At 40.9% G+C, this 21,473-nt stretch overlaps 1 protein-coding gene across 8 annotated transcripts in view; it reads right to left on the bottom strand.

The window, feature by feature from the left end:
- EHBP1 (EH domain binding protein 1) overlaps positions 1–21,473 on the bottom strand; it is a 229,358-nt gene that overhangs the window by 173,927 nt on the left and 33,958 nt on the right. For all 8 annotated transcript variants that reach the window (XM_076334976.1, XM_076334977.1, XM_076334979.1 and 5 more), the window contains exons 4-5: positions 10,944–11,039; positions 1,457–1,510 (exon numbers count right to left, since the gene is read on the bottom strand). In XM_076334976.1, coding sequence (XP_076191091.1) covers positions 1,457–1,510; positions 10,944–11,039 — 150 coding nt within the window. The remainder of the gene's footprint in view (positions 1–1,456; positions 1,511–10,943; positions 11,040–21,473) is intronic.

The raw sequence follows: 21,473 nt of genomic DNA, 5'->3' as shown, positions 1-21,473 counted from the left end.
AGCAGGACATGAAGTCTACATGCCCACTATAAATTTCTGAAAAAATCTGCTGCAACATCATGGGAAATCCAACTATACCCAGGGGGGTTGGCTGAGAAATACACTGACATTGTTTTATTCAGTTACTTGTACAGTGACAATTGGTGATGGAGACTTCCCTGATTAAAATAAACTAAGTGAGAAAGAAAAGGAAACTCCAGGAAACAGTAACTAAACTGTGTTTTGTATTCATAAGTCTCAAATGAAAATAGAAACTTGGCATTTAAAAACAAAAGTATAAATTAAGCACTTTGCTTTCAGCCCTTTTAAACGTTCAGTCACTGGCTATCAGAATAAACTTAGCTTTGGACATCCAAATCACTTCTGATATCAACAAGAGAGAAAAAGCAGCATTTTTAGGCAAAAAAAAGATAACATGCGAATTCCATTGCTTCCCCATACTTCAGTGCTGCCTGGTACGACTACGACTCCATAAAAGAGCGGTATTTTTTTTGTTTAGAAACGACAAATAAAAATTAACTCATGTTACTGAGAAACAGTCCATAATCTATATTAATGAGAGATAAACACACTGTCTTGATACCACAGTCTTTTCAAATGTATTTCAAAAACAAGTTTCCTCTTCAAGGAAACTCCAGGTAAAGCAGCTCCCCCATTTTTCAGCCCAGGCAGCCCCAAAGCGGAAGCTGCAGCCCAACACGGAGAAGGGAAAGGAAAAAAGTACTTCATGAAGCTCTGTGCAATGTTTGGCAAAGCGTGTTGTTTGTACAGCCCTCAGGAGCTCAGCTCTCTGGGAAGTTCTGGGAGCTCCTGACTCAGAGGAGTCAGAGATTCACAGGAGCCACCTTTTGGGTTTTCACTGGGTACACAAGATGGCTCCCCCACACAGAGCGCGAGACTGGGATCTCAGGGAGCAGGGGGCATGTCATGACTCTTTTGCTCTTCACTTAGGTGACCATGGCTGGTCCCACCTCTCCACCCTGCCTCAATTTCCCCACCTATAAAACGCAAGTGATGAAAATGTGCTGTTCACTAAAGAGTGGCATTCAAAACCGGGAAGGGTGCACTGCCATTTGGGATGTACAGATGTCATAACCCAGCTCTGACTTGTTCACTCCCCTGCTCATAGAAAAATAATGTGTCATAACCCATAAAACAATGAGTCATAACCCAGCTCTAACTTGTTTACTCCATTGCTCATAGCAAAATAATGCAAGGAAGACTGATGCTTACAAGGAGGGAATTTAAGCAGTGTAGTATAGTACTCCCCTCTCCTGTATTTTAATTGTAACATAACAATAGGTATTTTAACAAGCCTTTATTACTACGGAGCAAGGCTTTACTTTGGTTCAGCAGCTCAATTTTTACTCAAGCTTTTTTCAGCATTTGGACACCCTTTAATCTTTTAAATGATTAAGTCTTACACATATTAAAAAAACATAACATTCCAGCTTACATTCTCTATGACAAACGTCCATTCTTTGTCTTCAAACTCTTCAGCATGGGGATCCTAGAAAAACAAACCAGAGAACTTAAGTCTAAAAATAATCCAGGGTGCAAGAAATTGTAACTCAGCCAAGATTTTCATATACTCATAGAAATATTTTTACCCACTGAAGATGACAGAGGGAAATACTTTAGCTAGGACGTAGGCTTCAGTGGACGTCAATAAGATGATGAGCAAGTTAGGGTAAAACTGCCAGCAAGGATTTAATAAAGACTCCTACAGATACAAACATGAGGTTGATTCTGATAAAGGCCTGTAATTCTATTTTCTTTCATCCAGAAGCGGGGGGGGGGGGGGGAAGGGGGAAGAGGGAAGATACATCTCTCCAATTCTTAAGTTCCATCTCCCAAATAAACACAACAAATCTACACCTTGCAGAGAACAGTGGAGGAAGCCACTGCTCCCACTTGGCGTGAGAAGGCATACACCTACAGCAGCTGCGCATCACCCCAACCTCCTCATGACCAGACCCCATCAGCACTAGCAGAGATCCAAAGTCACAGCTTCAGAACAGTACCTCATTTCACTGCAAATTTCTTAAATATGTATCCTTACTTCACAACATTTCTATTGCATCGCACATGAGGACCAGAAAACATTTTCACCAAGAGGAAGACAAATAACAACGAGGTTTGTATATTTGGCATTTGTTTCCAATTTAATGAGCTTTCAATCTGGTGGTATGGTCTATATTGTTGTTGTCTGAAATTAAGATAATGGTGGAGACATTAAGTCATCCCCTTCATGCCTCTATCAAGGATCCTACTTTAAAAAAAAACTTTCAAAAAATATCATTAATTTATCATCCAATCCTAGTTCTGAACAACTGTAACAAAATAACTTGTACTCCTCTTGCAAAACAGCTTCTCACATTAAGAGAATGTGGCTTTAGGCTTTCTTCAGACATGAAGCCTAATTTTGCTATACCTCAGTTTTGTATTATTTCCAGTTATAGGAAACCACTCAATTACTCCTTTGCCTCTGACACTTGCATGCTATAGACACTTGTTGATAAATGTTACTTTCCCATAACCAGCATTTGCCATCATCATATGAGACCACTCAGCACCTGCAGAGTTTTCTTGCTATTATTTGGAGCCTGCTCATGATACTACACCAAACACTGCACCAATTCAATCTTGCTGCCGTAAATTAACAAAGTGGATCAAGATATTTTGCTTCTACTTTGTTTATCTCCGTTAGCACCATCTTCCCTTTCTTTCCAGAATGCTACAAGCCTCACATTCAGTCTTTTCAACTCACCTTAAGTCTTTGCTTTAATCATCTTTGTTTCACTTAGTTTTGCTTTGAAGTCAGACACACAGTGAGTAGAGGTACTGTATCGTGGTACTACAAATGATTCTTTTAACTAGTTCTCATCAAATACACAAAATAAAAGATTTTGTAAGTAACAAGCTTAGAGCGTAAACAAACAGCAAAAAGAATTACTTTTTTCTTTTTCCAGCACACAAAAAACTTGGAAAGTGTGCTTTTAAATAAACCTCCTCTTTGAATGAACTACAGTAACATTTCTAAGAGGATATCGTCCTATCTCCTCCAGCACAGTCCTTCCTACAAAATCCAGTAAAGCGGGTTCATTGCTCTGCAGACCCCCTGTAAAACACTGGCTCTCCTTGCAGGAGGAGTCCCGCTGGGCATCGGCACACTCCCGGAGGAAATTCAACACCACATCATACCACTGGCACCATCATTAGCTATATATTTAACAGCTTCAACCACAGGCGTCATATGCAATATTACTCCAACAATGGGATGTAGTTTCAATGAAAAAAATATAAGATGTTACTAGAAACTTATGTCAAAACTGATGATTTGTTTTGATATATAAATATTTTTAGAATTTTTTTTAAAAATCAGAATAATTTAAATACTGCAAATGAGTGTAAAACATACTGTACCATTAGCCATAAGGATAGAAGTGCAAGTAGATACATACAAAATTATACTGAGGTATCTCTGTGTTCCAATTAATGTACTTGTAAATATCAGATTATGTAATTATATATCCATCACATTAATCAGGTTTGTGGAATTCTGCATTATGTAAATAAAGTGCACGATACCTGCTGGTTTGCTGTATCCTATATAAATTCTAAAGATACAATTTTCTGCAATCCAGCTATTAAGTACTTATTTTCAAGAGTTAACCTGGGGCAATTAATTACCTTTTTGTTTAGTTGTTTCCTTTGATACAGCATAAAATGACATAATGAGATTTAATGGGATCATTAATCCCTCTGTCTTAATAAGCTACTCCATAATAAATGACTAAACTCTTAAATATTTCATCCTGCTCAATTTTTTTCAGAACTCCCCCAAAAGCTATTAATGCAAGGCTGCAGGTTTACCTACAACTGCTTGCAAAGTCAGGGCCCAGTATTTTCTCTCATGTAACAAACAAAACAATCATTGTTTTGTTCATGCAAGGCAATAATCTATAAAGAAAAACAAAGCTCTTCTATTATCAATGGCAATAAAACTGATTTACACCTCTGAAGGTTACAGAATTAGGTGCTCTGCTGAGTATTTCTGATAATCTGATAGAGCAAAATAATACTGTATAATAAAAAGACTTCTTACTATTCAACATTTTAGCAAGCACTTGGACGCGAGTTGTGAACACTTTTGAAAAATAAACAAGAGTGTATTACCCCCAAACTCCCTACCAACCACCCAGAATAAAAAAATAAAAATTGAAAGCTTCAAGGACTTCTCTAATGCACAGCCTTACCAAAAGTTTGGAGAGTCTGAAATATGCTAAGATATGGACACTTTGCATATGTGTAAGATATTTCAGATTTAAAGACAAATCCAGATTTTTTTTTAAAAAGCCACAATTTTTGTTAGTCTTAAAATGCCTCTAGAAACAGAAAACCCTGAATAAGCTTACACACCTCAGCCTCAGCATTTCCTTGCAAGACACACGTAAGTGTGTTCACTCTTCTCACTAAAATGCTTTTATTAGAAGCCCAGGGAGCAGCATGCAGAGTCCTATTTCTAGCTAACTGACAACTTTATTACATAGTCAACATTAACTGATACTTGTATAATTATAGTTACAACACAGTTTCTATTGCAACCACCATTTCATCCTTTGGGCTAACATTTCAATATGTGGTCTCCATAAAAAGTGATGTTTCTCTAAATCTGGCTAATCTTTCACCTTATTTTGGATTTGAAGAGGGTAAATACCAGTAAAAAAAAAATATAACACCACATACTTCCCTCATTGGCTAACCCATATTTTTCATTCATTTCCCACATAAAACTCATGTGATGAATTTAGCAAACTATTGTTTGAGAACTATACAGCTGACTGCTCTTTAGGAAAAATAACCCTAGGAGTAATGGCTATAGCAGCCTTTGAAATTTCACTGTATGAAAGCCCTCCCTGATAACACAGCACACAAAACCTCACCTCACCTGCAAGCAGACACAAGTAATCACTGAAAATGCACAGCTGGAAACACCTAAAGACAAGAGTTATAAACAGATCTCATTCCCATCCTCCTTCCTGAAAGCAAATAATGAAAATTACCTAAAAAGCTCAAGGAACAAACTGTCTCCAGTACTTTTCTCAGCCTGAAACTGCCTCATACCTGGCTGTAACATGGAGTTGGCAAGACTTTTTTTTTTTTTAATGCTCATTTTCTTTACCAACATACCACAGATGCAGAACTACACTCTATCCAACATTTATTATGGTTTTACCTCAAATTGAAAACTGTGAGTATTTGGGCAAATGGATTGAATGGCTTGTTGTTCCTCCTCATTTTATTGTGTAGAAAAGAATCATCATTCTTAGTATCAAGAGATAGGCCCCATTTTCCTGTTTCTCTTTCCATAAGCATTTGCCTCTCAGTATGACACTCCTTTGCAGTATCTTCAACCAAGTTTTAGAGCCTTCTTTTTTCCCCCCACCCTTTTGCTTTTCTTTCCTTTTTTTTTTCTGGTAAGATGACTTTAGTGTTCAAAAGTAACACTCAGGTGAGAAGCCAATAGTAAGGAACTGTGCAAAGGACAGGATATCATCTTATGGTTCTCCTACAGTGAGACTCTCAGATAATCATTTCACCAACTCTTAAGATCAGTAGAGCGCTTTGATCCACCAGCAAAAACCTGGTTCATCTCGCATTTTCCTAGTAACTGTGTTAACTACTTTTCTAGAGATATGCTGGCCCTCAATAAGCTCAGTCCTACAAACTTTTCTCTGCAATCTCACCCATCAGCTTCTTTGTGACCCCATTCTGCCCATCCATGTGCCAACTACCTGAAAACAGACAACTCTTCTGGGCTCAGGCAAGGGAAGAACAACAAGGAATGTGTCTGTCACATTTTTCTGTTCTCTGTTGATCAGTCCATCATCAGCCCATTCTGCAAGGAACTTTGTCAAGAACTAGGTCCTTTCTGCAGTGTATAAGGTGGTTTCAGAATACTGAAGAAAGGTAACCCTTCTCCAATAGTTTAGGTTATCTTCAGAGTCATTTCTGTATCTCTTGTAATAGGAATGAAAGACATATCAGCAAACAAGGGACTGCTCCTTCTCATAATCAGCAGCCAGAGCGGGTGGGGAAGATCTTCAGACTGTTAGTCCCTTCCTCCCTTCCTTCCCCATGCCTCTCCCCTAAGCTTTCCTGGCTTTTGAAGCTTGCCTTTCAATTAGATCCCTTCATACCAGCCTTAATCTTCGGTCTTTCTTCTTGGAGAATAACTACTTAAGGACTGTCATATTGAATCAGATCAAATGATGACAGGGTTTGTGATCTTCCTCTACCAGTGACCTATAGCAGATGCTCCGGGTACTCCAGCATCTGTCCTCAGCTTTTGTACTTGGCTGTTTGAAGCTGCAGAAGACTCAAAATTTGACCCAATTCTTGTTGCTTTCAATGCTGCTTACAGAGGTCTGATTAGTCTAGAAAATCACATACAACTCTGGTCAGTTTTTGTTGAGCTTCCAGAAAACGGGGAGCTCTGAGCAGACCGGCAGAATTGTCCCTGTACATCACCACACCAAGCTCACGACAGCTCACGCTTTCCTGTAAAGCCTCTGGGCTGGAAAGCCAACAAGGATTAACTTTTTTTAATGGTTTTTTTTTTTTTTTTTTACAATTAGTCCCCACACTAACCCTGGATATTTAATTTTTTAGTGCGCAAGTGTGCTCCCTTCCCTGAGCTTATGATTTTTATATCTGACACACAACATCTTGTCTTGTCTACAGGGCTGTTTTTCCCTCCTATGGAATATTCTCCATAGTGTCCGGTCAAGCCACTGGTCTCTCCTAAACTGAAACAAGTATGTTCTGAACCTGGATTTGTTCTTTGCTTCTGGGAAGTGGCTTTATCAAAGGGTTTTGGTTTGGGGTTTGGTTTTTTTTTTCCTTCCCTGAGACAATGTATTGGCTCTGCTGCAGTGTTCCTGCTAGTGCACAGCTGGTTACTGCACTATAATCAAAGCACATGATTGACATGGGCTTTCAAGAAAGATGATATGGGATTTATTCTGAGAGATATGTGGGGACAGGAATACTTTCAACAACACAAGTCTCCTTTTATCATCTATTTTATTCTTACTTTACTCATAAATAATTTTTTGCGTGCTTAGAAAGCTATGCCTTTAAAAATGTCTTTTTCAAACTCTGGAATGAAGAGCTGATAATCTTCCCTGTTACTGCAATAGTACATTGGTGTGATAAACCATGTATATCACTGAAAAACAAGTGGGTTTTTTTAATCCAATGAAGCAAAGTCCATGCTTACTCCAGAAGAACAAACATTCTTGCTTGGGAAGTTCACTTTGCTTTTAAGCTAGAAAATAATGATGTTGCAATTTAAATCCTCGTAGTACAACTGATGTTCACTTAGCTTTGCTAAAAGCACTGGGCTTGCTTGGCAGTGAAAATTTCTCGTTTAAAATCTCTCTCAGTTGATACAGGTATGTGTTTGTACATAAAACCACGGAAAAGTATACAAGCTTTCATATATGATGGTTAAACCTTGCTAATGCAGGGACTCTAAAGGTGAACTTCTGGAGTGCAACCATGGAAACAATAAAAAATGGGAATTCAGCTAGCTTTTCTGGCATTTATGGATCTTTCCATGAAAGCACTACAAATCATGGACTTAAAATGCATAATAGGCTTATTGTTTCACAAAGTTTCTTCCTCCCCATTTTGGTTGAAAAACCCAAGGCATAACCAAACATGAATGTAGAGCATGGCAAAGGAAGAAGTTAAACTTTCAGAACAGATGGAAGTTTTTATGTAATTAGCACTTCAGCCAGCTGGATGGGCAGGAGGTAGAGCTAGTCAAGGGAAACTGAATCAATATATCCATTTGATACTGTTCCCCACATGACTCCAGAGCATTATGAAATTTTACCAGCAGCCCAGAATTAAGTGAAATGAAACAAAGTTTTTATTTATTTGAAATGAAAGTTTTCTAAACGAAGGTTATAGTCTCTTCAATACTTAGCTCTGCTTGCCTAAGAATTACAAATATATTGTTGGAAACAAGCTAACACCCAAAATAGGGATTTGCAGATAATGCAAAATATCTCGTCTGTTGACTGATCACAGGCACTTTGCTAGCCAGCTCTCAAGTGTCCACGGGTGACTACTGGAGAGGATATTCTTAACATTCTCATCAGCACTTGAAACCTTGACTTATCTCCTAATCCTACCAGCAACACATTTCAACAGCCACTTAGGAATGCACAGCCACTACTGTGTGAGTCATTTCCCAAAACACGTAGCTATCTATTCTGGAGTCCGCTTTTTCCCTTCCCTGCACTTCTATTTCAAACAGCACCACTGCACTAATTTGTTATCTGTGATTGCTACAAAGCTCTTTTGGAGCAACCTGCTCCCATCAGTGGGCTCTGCCAGTGTGGACACGGAGTCAGCAGCTTCCCTTAACTTCTCTGGTTGTAATGAAAGAGGACAACTACTGTTTGTTTAACAACAGGGCCACGCTAAGTGTACTTACTGCAAAGTGTCAAATGTTCAGCAGTCACTCTCCTTCGCAGGGGAGTGGCTCCTAAAGGGACTTTTACAAAACTGCAAGATGAGCAGTCTCTTTTTCTGAGCTTTACTGCTTTCATCGTTTTCACCTCCCTCCTTCCAGAGGAAGGAACGATACAAATACCTGACTTATAAGTCAGCTCCCAAAAGGCTGCTGCAGTGCACTATTACATACTTCCTTTCCCACTACTCTAGCACTGACCAGTCAATGCATCAGCTGTGCAAAAAATAGCTAGTTCTTTTTGACCGTCCTTGCCCAGAACGTACCAGGTACAGAAATGCCAGCTCTCCGGGTGTTAGGACATATCCCACGCTACAGCTGAAGTGCCGCTGTAGCACTGAGCCAACAGAGCTATTAGAGGACTGGGCACAGCGTAAACTGTGCTAACACCGTATTCTGCCTGCTATCGTATATCACTCTCAGCTCATTCATCCAGGCAGACACAGATGGTCTCGCACAGATACAGTGCTCCTGGGGCATCACCCAACTTGCTCAAAAAGCGCTGCTCTGTACCACACTTGCATATCCTTATAGAGAAAAAGGTGGGTTTTGGCCATTTGTTGGAGGAGCCAGAGGATCAGTTAGAACAGATTTACATAAAAGCTGCCTGACAATATGATGTTTTTTGCGTGATCTCAATATTTTGATTATAAAAGCCTGTGCTCGTTCCCCCAGAGATCAGTGTGTACCGTTCCCAGAAGGCACAGCCTCTGGCATTATTCACGCTCCTTCCTCTCCTCCCAGAACAATCCTTGTGACGGGCAGGCTCATTTTTGGGGAGAGGAGGCGGCAGTCCAGTGAACATCTGCAGAGTCACAGTGCTGGGTAAAATTAAGGCTGTAGTAATACCTAACACCAGCTCCAGAGGCCCTTCTCTCCTCTCACTATCTGGTCCTAGCCCTCACACTCACTTTCAGTGGCACAACTACAAGTTTGTTGTGCTGTACTACAAAATATATCCCTGAAGCGGTGCAGGTAGAAATAAAAAGGTAGTGTGGGATGGCAGGAGAAGGCTGGGAGACACTTTTACTCTAAAGCCACAGCATCACAGAGCTGCACCCGAAAGAAACTTAATTTCTCATTCTTCACCTAACATGTTATCACATAGACAATCAAGAATTGTGTACATTTCTGCTTCACTTTGAATGTTAAAAATATTAAGTAACATTTACTGTGTTACATAACCATATTCAGATTACAGATGCGCAGCATAGTCACATAATGGTGTTAAACTTCTTAATCCAAGCAGAGGCCCTTGAAGCATGCAAAGGCAAACAATTTTTGCTAGTGAACTTTTGAACCTCAGTTGAAGACTATGTGTCTGCTAAGAAGAGAAAAATTTATGATAGTTAGCATCACTGGCAACCTGGGAACTTTCTGTTCATTCGTGATCCCAAGGGGGGAGGGGGGGGGGGGGGGGAAGAGAGAAACACCCCCTTTTTAGGCTTAATGAACCAAGTAATAAATTCACATTCTAAGGCTAACCAGAAGCTACTTCTAAGCAGTTATTCAGGGAAGTCCCCAAGACAAAGAAATACAAATATTACTAATTAGAAAAAAGTATGTTACTGTTGCCCTAAGCTGTAAAGGGAACAATTATATATAAGAACAACCAGAGTGTAGCTGGAGACACCAGAGTAAAGAAAAAGAAAGAACTAATGGAATGAAAATCCCAGAAATCACCAACCTCCCAGTCAGCCTCCTAAACTATCACACATGCAAAGCTGCATTGTTTATCTTTATGCAGAAAGGACTTTCCCCAGTGATATTTCAGAAATAAGTTCTAGCACAACCATCAATTTCTTCTCCCGCTTCGCAGCCACACAAATAAGCTTCTTTTTTTAATAGAACAAATGCAGTTCTCTGTACTATTCCAGTACTCCACATCCACTCCTACAATTGCAATCACGTAAATACTGTGATGTTTGTGTGGCATACTAAATACTGTGAAATTAAGAGCTGGATTCTGTTTCCTAGTCAATAGCATAAGAAATAGGGTCACTGCACTGCAACTGAACAACGAAGTCTAGAAATGGCTGTGTTTTGACAACTTCTGGCTTACAGTATTTAAAGAAAACCAACCAGCCTATAACCCACGCCAAGCCCTTACACATATACTACGTGCACAGTTACACACGTACTAAATTCTATGCCAACGACTCGCCATAATCAGCTGAATGGGATATTTCGTTGTGTTAACTAAACTACAAAAGTAAGCTTTGGCAGGGAACAGACCATCCTTCTCTCTGGGATTTAAACTGGGGACATAAGGTTGTGCAGTTAACAACTTCAACCCAGCAAGATTAGGCCTTTGTGATTATAATCTGATGTTTCCAAACAGAATTTTTCATATGCTGTTTATGAAATAGGAAAGATTATGCTTTAAAAAACATACCTTAAAGAGCGTCACAGTAATTTCAACATTTTCAGGAACTGGCCATACCACCACCCCACGGTATGGGTTCTTGATTCCAGGCTGCCAGCTATGAGCCTAAAGGAAGAAAAGAAACAGTTGTCTTAAAACCATTATAAAAGTGCTGACTCAACTCCCACAGGACCCAGCATGTGTAGGTAGAAGTAACATGTCACTAACTCCACAAAGGCTGCTTTCTTAAACCTATGACTCTACTGAACACTATAAAGGACATCATTAAGAATGAGAATAAGGAAACTCAGACCACTAGCAGGCATTTTTTTCCACTGAACTAAAGCTGTTCCTCACAAAGTCCTAAACTCTGTTTTTTTAAGTACACAGCACACGTCAGGACACTCAGAGCCTTGCAAAAATCAAGGCCATAAGGCCAGAGCTTCTGTAGCAAGCTGAGCTTTATTTTGTTTTTATCCAGATGAGGAAATGCTTTTATTTAAAGAACACTTGATAAGTACAGCACATAGTGCAGGCTTAATCACGTGTAGACCTAAATAGAGCAAAAAGACATTTTTATTTAAGAAAAAAAACACACAAAACAATTATTCATAATTCAGGTATTAAATGCTACTAAAACATTTAAATTTTTAAGAATTAATATGCTGGGGTACATACACAAGATAATGATAAAAACAGACTAAAATAGACTGAGAACTTACCTACCTTTGAGGATCAATTTGGACTGATCTATGGTCTGTATTTACATTTTAATAGCTAGTCCTGAAAAAAACATCACGTGTGAGCATTTCTGTTTTGGAGTAAGTACGCTTTTTTCCAAGCTCAACTTAATCCATTTTGTGATGCTGTAAGACAAATGAGGGAGGGATGCTGATGCACGAGTGACTGCTGAGCAGCATGGGGGTCATTAAAGTTCTGTGGAAGTTTTATCAGGAAAGAATGTACAACCTATTTACTGTTATCTGAAGCCAACTAACTGGGCTTTTTTTTCCTTTTTTTTTAATTCTAGAGCATCACTCATTGCAGTTTTATACTCCTTCCAACACTCAGAACTTCTGATGAAAACTGCCTATTAGAAGAAATTCTGGCTACAGTAAGATTAGTAGGACTTGTGCCTCAGGTTCTCGGGTAACCTGGGCAACTTTAAACATGACTTTGCTATACCAAGGTGGGAAAGACAAAGATGGTGAAACAGGCCCATTCAATCACATAGAGGCAATGTGATCTGCCGCTCTGTACTGTAAGCAGTGTGTACTCCACATGCCAGGTTCATATCTGACAGCCCCATCACACATGCCTACTGCTTCATGAAAGCCCAGCTGAATGCAAGAGGGCTCACCAGAGCCCACAGTATCACAGGTACCTCCTGTAGACTCGCTCTTACTCTAATCCCTCAATCCTCACAAAACAGAGGTCTGCAGATTAACTACAGGTGACAATAACTGCTAAGGCAGCAGAGAGGGAGAGGAGTTGAAGAGACATGAATCTGAAGAACAACAAAGCTGCTGGCAGAATCCAGCCTGCGCAGCCACCAGAGAAGAGAGCCCTACCTGCCTCCACAGCTACATGCACACAGCATGCTCATTTCCACCCCGTTATTTTTATTTTCTTGCCGAACATGCTCTCCTGTGGTTTTATCACAAGTTTTTCCATCTTTGGTGTTCTGCTTAAAACCCCAGCTCCCAAAGATGCCTAATTAGATTAGAAATTTCAGTAAGTTTCTATGCTTTGTGCTTGCAGAATAAACTTAAATAACATGACTTGGGGCATCTGAAAAAAGGAATTTAAAAAAGAGCAACTTGAAAGAACCCAATTTCTACTATTTTTAACTCCACAAATTTCAGCCTAATCTCATTATTCTAAAGCAGGCCTGGATGAATTTCTGAATAACTGAGCAAATAACACTGTTCATAGCTTTACTCCGCAAGTGTATTTTTTAAGAAAAAGATGTTTTGTGAGCAGCAAAACACACCACACCAGTTGTCATCCCTACCACAGCCACTAGAGCTCCAGCTTACATCTCCCTTTCACAGGACCGGCAGTCCCTCCCATTGTTCTCAGCTTGCCTGATGAGGATGTTCAGCAGGCACAGAGCAGTGATCCAGAGCCAGGCACACACTCACCTACCAGCTAGCCTGTCCTCGTGTAGCATCTTGTAAGATAAATCAACTTCTCCCCCATAGGGGCACTCCATCCTCTCTCCAGATACCAATTTTCACACAACTAGTAAGAGCTCATGGCATGTCTGGAACCTGCGCCTTCCTGCTGGTTTTGGCCAATACTGACAATTATGTCAAACTTTCAATGTCCAAGGCCCAGGCACTGACAGCCTGCTCAGTTCACGATCACTTGTTCCATTTATTAAAAAAAAACCAAAAAAAACAACGCACAACTAGAAAATGAGCATCCACTGGTGCAGGCAAAGCTTTACTTCAAGCCCTTTATCAGCATAGCCTCTCACCAGGAGAGTTACTGAGACACAATAAATACACACAAGGATACATATGATTTTCTGTCACTGTGACAAGCATGTCACTGAAAGCAACAACCAGGAGGCAAGCCCTAGCTAATGAGCTTTTAAAGCAAAGCTGTTCTGTGATCAGCTGAATGTTATTAAATCCTCCTTTGGCTTTGAAAAATAAACACTGTACCACACAAACAGCATGACAGAAAAAGATAACATCAAAACTATGTCTGGGTTGTTGGGAAGGAGAAAGGGAAATGGGAAAGCAAAGGGGGGAAAACACAGAGGAAGGGCTAACAAGGATGATAATTTAAAATTATGAAATGAAGAGTGTTATTCTAATGCAATATTTCTCATGTCAGGGACCTCTGTGTTGCAGTTTCTTGAAGTTACGTCTGGCCTATATAAAAAAAAACCTTTTCAACTCTAAATTTTAAGCCTCGACTTTGATGTGAGCTGTATCAGGCCACCTCTGCGCAGCAGAACTACCAGCACTTCCAGACAGGTGATTGCTGTCAGGGCTCAGCCAAGGCAAGGTGCTGCATCTGCACAGTTCATTTCCATCCTCATCCTCACTTCTAACTCAATTTCCCACTGGGTTGTGCCTCTAGACCCATTTTTTTCCTCATCTCCTACTAGTCTTCACTAACCATCTCCCCTTGTCTCCGAAGCCAAGGTGAGAGAAGCAGCCAAGCAGAAGTGACCACTGCCAACGGGTGCCTCACCCACAGCCCTCCCCTTGCCAGACTCGTCTCTTAAATCGGAGGGACAAGAGCCATGGCCTTTAAAGAGAGGCAGAAATGCTCTGTTGCATTTCAAGGAGAAACTCAACTCCTCCCTTTTTCTGCCAGTGGAAAATGAGAGGAGACGACGTACCATGAAAGTTCTTTTAAATCAGGAAACAGGAGCTACAGGAGGGGTTGCTGAAATACCCTATAAATAGAGTAGGGCCATGAATGACATTGTCCAACCTACAGCATTGCTCTGGCACAAAACTGATGACTGTTAAGAGGAAGAAAGCTGTTTAAGAAAGGACGTGGAAGTGAGCTTACAGACTCGCACAAGCACTTCAGGCTACCCAGTTTTGAGATCCTTCCCCAGTTTTCTCTCTAAAACAATCCAGACAGCCTGCTTTGCAATCTACCATTCATGATGTTTTGAACATCACAACAACTGTTCTGCTGTGCTTGAATTGGAAACACAGACTTGATACCTCTGCAGTTTTGGCCTCTGGTTCCAATGAGAAGGAAAGAATCTTTAAAAATAGATCAAAATCAGCAACTTACAGGGCCAGATAATGAAAGTGTCCAGCGTTCCATATGATAATGCACACACAATACACCAAAGGGCCTACAAACTGTACTGAAAATTAGTGAAACACTCCTGAAAATACTGAATCTATTGTCAGGCAGGCTTCAATAGTCAATAGTTTCAAACACAAAGAGAGAGCTCTGATGTTTGTGCAAATTCTCAACATTTAGTAATACTTAAGCTATTATCAGCAAGGTACAGTCTCTCCACTCTTGGTAAGTGTCCATTTTTCGACTGTGTGAAACAGGAGGGTCTCACACATCTCTCACCTCATGCACAGGCTAGACAAACTCAAGTCTTGTTCTCCAGTAGTTTCTGCTGGGGAGCACAGAGTGGGCTTGCTTTTACAAGTGGGCTTAATTGTAAAAGTAACATTTCCTGTCATTGCTGAAACTCTTGTACCAAAACAGGAAACGTCACAGAAGACTATAAAGCAGCTCTATCTAGTTCAACATAAGGCAATACATTGACTGAATAAAAGATGAGACTAGCTCACCCGAGGGCTGCCTTTGGTACACCACCTTTCCTTATAATTACTCACCAGGGGCTGACCTTGACCATGTGAAACTGCCTCCCACTCTGCGGGCAAACTTGGACGATGGCAATTAGTAGAGGTGCTGGAGAAGATGATGACATTGCACAGCTTTCCAAAATATAAATACATTTCTGCAGAACTTGGAACAAACCAGGTAATTTTATAAACACTGTTATTTTTGAAGCACTCTCCTCCAATCTAAAAAACAGTTACTATCAATTTTCTGTAATATAAGAAAGTGTATTTATACATATGTACATGTATACATATGTATAAATGTTACATATAACATTTATAAATCCAGTGTCACCCTCTTACAGGGAGGAAGGGGAGGTAGCAAAACCAAAAAACCCTACCAAACCTACACCAGAATTTTTTAAGCCAATTCCGGGGGGGGGGGGGGGGGGAACGACACCAAAACAAAACATGAGAGAGACTGAATATAAACATTCCTTACAGTCACTGCTCAGCTATCTAGATTATAGAACATAAACAGAACAATCAGTAAAAAAACAAAGTTGAAGACAGCCCCAAATCAGGGACTTATATTCTTCATGATGAAGTGATGAACCAAAGGCAGATGCAGGCAAATCAGCTAACTAGAGTACATTATGGAAGTCACTTCTCCAGCCCCTGTATGTAGGGGATTTCATGAACTGGCACATACACCATTCCTATCACGACCAACTGTGCTCACTGCTGCTTACAGTTTTCCTTGTCTCTACAAAAATATCTTTCCTGACCTTTCAAAAACAAAAATTACATTATTTCAAGAGCCTACCCTTCCAGATGCTTTATGTTACCCATCTGCTTTCTCCCTTCTTCACTACCGCCTCGTCTCATCCTGCCTCTGTTGTGCAGGGTAATTGCAAGTTACTTTCCTGTAAGATCCTAGAGCTGACCATAATAGTTTAAGCCTGCTGCAAATTATGGAACAGTTTATATTTATGAATAAAAAATATGTTCCTATAGCCAAGCCCTCAATATTGTTTTTTAAAAGCAAAAGTCATAACCAGACCTACCACTATTCCTCATCTGCAGCCCCAGGAGCGGCTTTACTGCGAGCCAGCGAGCCGCTGCTTTTCTTTCCCTGATAAAATTTTTGACAACTGCCTATGAACAGACCAGCCCTGCTACTTGTCTCTGTGTCAGGCTGCTCAGGGCACAAGAGCCAAGCAGGAGCTCGACTGGCTCCAACAGTGCTTAGCGCAGCTGAGCTTGTAAGGATAGTCCCTCTTCTTCAGTGTTATCCAGTCAGAACACTCAGACAGGAAGAGAAAAAAAAAATTAATAACTCAAAGAGGAGGAGCTGACATTAGGCACCCAGATCCTTCAGCTGGTGCCTCCACGCCAGCAGTGTGGCTTGTGAAGTCTGAGCATTGCTCTGATTTTCTCTATGTGATGAGTTCCTCCAAAGCCATACGTCATCTGGGGACAGTCAGAGGTCAGTATGATCCAGCTGCTAACGGACCCGCTGGAAAAGGAATGGACTGGGAAAAGCTGCCGATTCCCCCACACCAAAGGAAACCTCAGCTGGCAGCTTGTGGATGGCTCCTTCTTCTTCTGTACCATAGCTCAGTATCACAAAGGGAGGATACAAATTAAAGACCGTACTCCAGACTACAGCTTGCATCCCCATGATCATCCCGAAATCACTGTGCTTGGCCCTTCCGTTAAAAGAGGCTGGGCACCAGAACTATGCTCCCATTGCACTCCCGCCCTGGGATGCAGTCCAAAAAACCCAGCACATGCTAAAGAAGAAAGTTCAAAGCTCTGGCAACGCCAGGCAGCCTTCATTCAACCCACTCCTGTCAGTGTTCATTGAGAGTAGATGAGGAAACTAGCAGATTCCCACAGGTCCTCCCATGAAGATCTTCATCAGCATCCACATGTAAGTATGTAAGTTGTGTACAGCACAACTGTAATTATGCATCCATGTATTACTGCTAAAAAGCTACAGAAAGACTGCTATGCTTGTAAAATGAGCAAAACCTCGTCTTCACTAGGAAACAGATTCTCTAGCACTGGGCTGTTCAAACTTAATTTCACACATATGCATTCATGACATTCTGTAAATACATGATTCGTGCTATGTCTTTCACCAAACCTTGCCTTATTCACTGCCCACAATAGATAATGCTCAGATAAAGAGCCTCTTCACCTTCTCATCAAGCAGTTTCTAGACTTATCTATTGGGCTTCATATTAAAAAAAAAGAACAGAATGCAGGTTTATTTTTGTCATAGTTTTCTGGGACATCCATCACTGCACCTCAGAACGTCACCAAAATTTAACTTTACAGGATCCCTGGAAAAGAGAAGGGTATTATGGTCCCCAATTTACAAGCAGCAAAAGACTAGCCAGTTTCCACTAATTTTGCATGGTCTGCTTAAATCATCTAGGACCTTACTTTATAGGGATTAAGCATGAAACAACCTTTTGTTTTGTTTTCCAAAGCAGACTTTTTTCCACTTTAAGTGCAATGACAGCCGCTCAACGCTGCTGCAAGTCAGTCCCCATATGCCCCAGACACCCACAAAATGGAAAGATATATCAAATCTAGCTTTAATACTCTATCTAGCCTCAGTCAGGAACTTTGTAGATGAGGATGGGACAAAACTGAATTCACTAAGGCAGCATTAAACCACATAACAGTGAGGCAGTCTTTTCTGTTCATGTCTTATACCTTCTTTAACAACCACACTCCAACTTCTTTATCGATTAAGCAGTTTTGCTCACCACTCAGTCCTCATGCTTTCCCTAACGACTGTCTGTGTAATGAGGCAGCAATGCTGTAGGAAAACAATTTGCAGTTGCCTTATTAAAGACTAGATCATATACCTAAAAGGGTACACACCAACCATTAGAATGACTCATCCTAATTTTGACCGCTTGCATTTGCAAGCCAACACGATCTCCTTACTTTACTAATAAACCGAGAAGCCCCAGGAGTGCCGTTACTGAACTGCGCTGGTCCCAGGCAGTCATCAGCATGTCAGAGTCACAACATGCCTTTGTAACTCCAGTCAGTGAAGAAGCTGGTAGTGACAAGCAGGGCTGGCACTAGGCAACGAAGTAGCCAGAAAAGGCAACAGATTGCCAAGGACAGCAAAGCAGGTGACCCAACTGCTGCTTTATTGATGGCATATCCTTGAAAAAAGGCTGGGCAGGCTGCTGTTGTGGACAAGAAGGGATCCTTTTTACTCCCTACATATAGATCCTTTTTATTCCCTGTCCCTCTGCTTCCCTTGGCTCTGCTCTCACTGTTAAGTCCTTCCCCCATTCCCAACATTGTTCCTTCTCCTCTCTGTTTAAACAGTTTTCAATAAGCCTGCAGCGGAAGTGCTGAAATCACAAGCAAGGCACCTTCTTTCAGCTTTGATACAAAAAGGATCTTTGAAGAATAATTCTGTCAGGCTCTGAGAAGCAAGTGCAAATTTGATTCTTCAGAGGTGTATAATTCAACCGCAAGCCTGTATGTGTTCACAGGAAGAGCAGAAAGTACCTCCTTGACATCACGGCAGCATCTCTTTTCAAATTGAAATTTCTTAGTTCAAAGCCTGGAAATGCGAGAGCATCTCAGTGAAATGAAGGTAAACATATTTACAACACATTTTTCCCTTGTTCTACACTAGAACAAAGACATTCCTCCCCCACTCAAAAAAAAGCCAAGTCCAAAAGCCCATGGCCTGAAAACCTGGGAACAACATGCCAGTGTGACAGGGTACCAAACAGGAATAGTTAAGCAAGTCCACTGCCACAAGCTCCACCTTCTGTAAACTATGGAGACCAGTAACCATCTAAATGAGGTTTGAAAAATTGTGGCAAGCCCCACGTACCTGATTTTGAAGTAAGACAACATTTGCACCAGCAGAATGTTGACTTCCACTCCCCACCCCAAGCTGGAAGTTCATTTTGGTTCTAGGATGCTCAGTAATTCTACCAAATATAGCAAGACTGCAAATCATCTTCTGTAAACTCCTGGCACACACGATGAAGATGCCCAGCTATACAGAGCCATCTTGTCTTGACACGCCTCTTGAAAAGCATCAAAATCAGACTTGCCCAGATAGAGGGGATCCCAGAATAGAGCTGTAAGTAACTTAAATATACATTAAGGTCAGTAACTGCTGGATACATTTATGGTCCTGTATCCATCCATCAGACTGCCATTTAAATGCTCTTTCTAAATGGTTATTGCTGTTTATTTGCAACACTTTGAAACTTACTATAATTTAACATATCTACAGCTCCTATCCTATGCTTCCCACAGTAACAACTAAAATACTCAGACTCCTGCACACGATGTCTCCCATGATTTCTTCTGAAGGACCACGCTAGTAGTTTACTTTGAAAGAAAGTATGTGGGCCAGAAGGCATATCAAAATCATAGAAAACCACAAAAATAAGGGCTTCAAAGGACATCAAGAACTCAGCTTTCAGCTCAACGGTATCTTAAGATTACATTAGTTAAGCAGGCCAGTTTCAGTATACGTCCGTAACACCATCATACCATCTTCCAAGTTGCACCACATTTTTTGGTGACGTATCTCTTGTACTTTCCCAGTACAAGAGAGACATGGAGCTACTGGAGAGAGTCCAGCAAAGGGCCAGGAAAATGTTTAAGGGACTGGATCATCTCTCATAGGAGGAAAAGCTGAGAGCTGGGACTGTTTGGCCTGGAGAAGAGAAGGCTTGGGGGGGGGGATCTTATAGATGCATATAAATATCTGAAGGGAGGGTGCAAAGAAGACAGAACCAGGCTCTCCTCAGTGGTGCCCAGTGACAGGACAAGAGGCAGTGGGCATAAAGTGAAACAGGAGGTTCCCACTGAACATCAGGAAACACTTTTTCACCATGAGCGTGATAGAGCACTGGCACAAGTTGCCCTGAGAGGTTGTGGAGTCTCCCACCTTGGGGATATTCAAAAGCCATCTGGACACAGCCCTAGGCAACCACCTTTAGGTGGCACTGTTTAAGCAGAGGGGTTGGACCAGATGACCTCCAGAGGTCTTTTCTAACCTCAACCATTCTGTGAGTCTGAACTAACATAGGGATATCCCTTATTATCCCAAAGAAGTCTTTACAACATCTTTACAGTAAGGTAAGACCTCATCCCTCTCCTCCTCCTTCTCAAAGCAGCTGAAAAACACAGAAAATTATTAATGCTTTGTACTCACTGAGCCCAGTGTCCATCAAAAATAAAATAAGAGGAAATATTCATTTGACTTGCTTCCAAGAAAGCAATTAGATGAGACAAAAATGTTGAGTAAAGTATTTTACTAGCAGGATGACTAAGAGATCAAGAACATTTATTGATCTACACTCTTGGACCCAAACAGCTCAAATCATATCAACTACCTAAGCTTTAAAGTTAACTCTATCCTCTGCCCAGGCCTCAGGGCCACTCAGCCTCTTTCAAAGTATCTTTGTGGGTTCTTATTAAGCATGAATTAGTTAGCAAAAGACTTTTCTGAGTCTCAGGTAAATCTGCCAGTTTATTCAAGAGTTGCTTCTATTGCCTGGTGACCAAAAGAGAGGACACTCACAGGAGGACAGATCCTGGAACTTTATGGCCCAGCTGAAAAGACTTGAAGACCAAAAAGCTGAGCTAGCATCATAAAATCCTCTTGCCTCAGTGAAATGTTGCACTGGAGCCTACGGTGTCATGTCCATAACACCACAGGCAGAAACCCGTCACTTCAAAGCCCTACTGGACTTTTGTTAGGGCTTCTGTTTCTGAACATATTCTGAATCTCAACAAACCAGTCATTCACGGACACATACCTTGCTTTTCACCAAGCTTTTTAGGGTTACAGTGCTTGTGTTAAGTATTGAATTTACTGTTCTATATTATCTTTTCTCTCTCTATTCTACAGAAATTAAACAAAGCTAAAATAGAAGAGTTATCACAGGGTAAGCCACCACAGACACCATACATCAGCAGTTACTGCCTAGATATACACCATGCTATTCAAGGAAACTTGAGTAAGTTTATCCTTCAACGAAAGAGGAACAGTCTGACTGGCTTTGATGAAGAGTACAAACATTAAACAGGAGCAGTTATCTTGGAAAAGGTGCCAGACTAAGTTCACACCCTTGTTTACTCACCAGGTAACACCTTTGGGTTTTCATACACTAAAGTAGAATTTAGGACGCACACACTGGAGTAGGCATTTGGTTGTGCAGTCACTTTCAGTCAGTAACCAGTCTTTAGATAAAGCAGTTTA

This window comes from Aptenodytes patagonicus, chromosome 3 (assembly GCF_965638725.1).
Source record: "Aptenodytes patagonicus chromosome 3, bAptPat1.pri.cur, whole genome shotgun sequence".
NCBI classification, from domain to species: Eukaryota; Metazoa; Chordata; class Aves; order Sphenisciformes; family Spheniscidae; genus Aptenodytes; species Aptenodytes patagonicus.
This window is presented reverse-complemented; position numbering and strand designations above follow the sequence as displayed.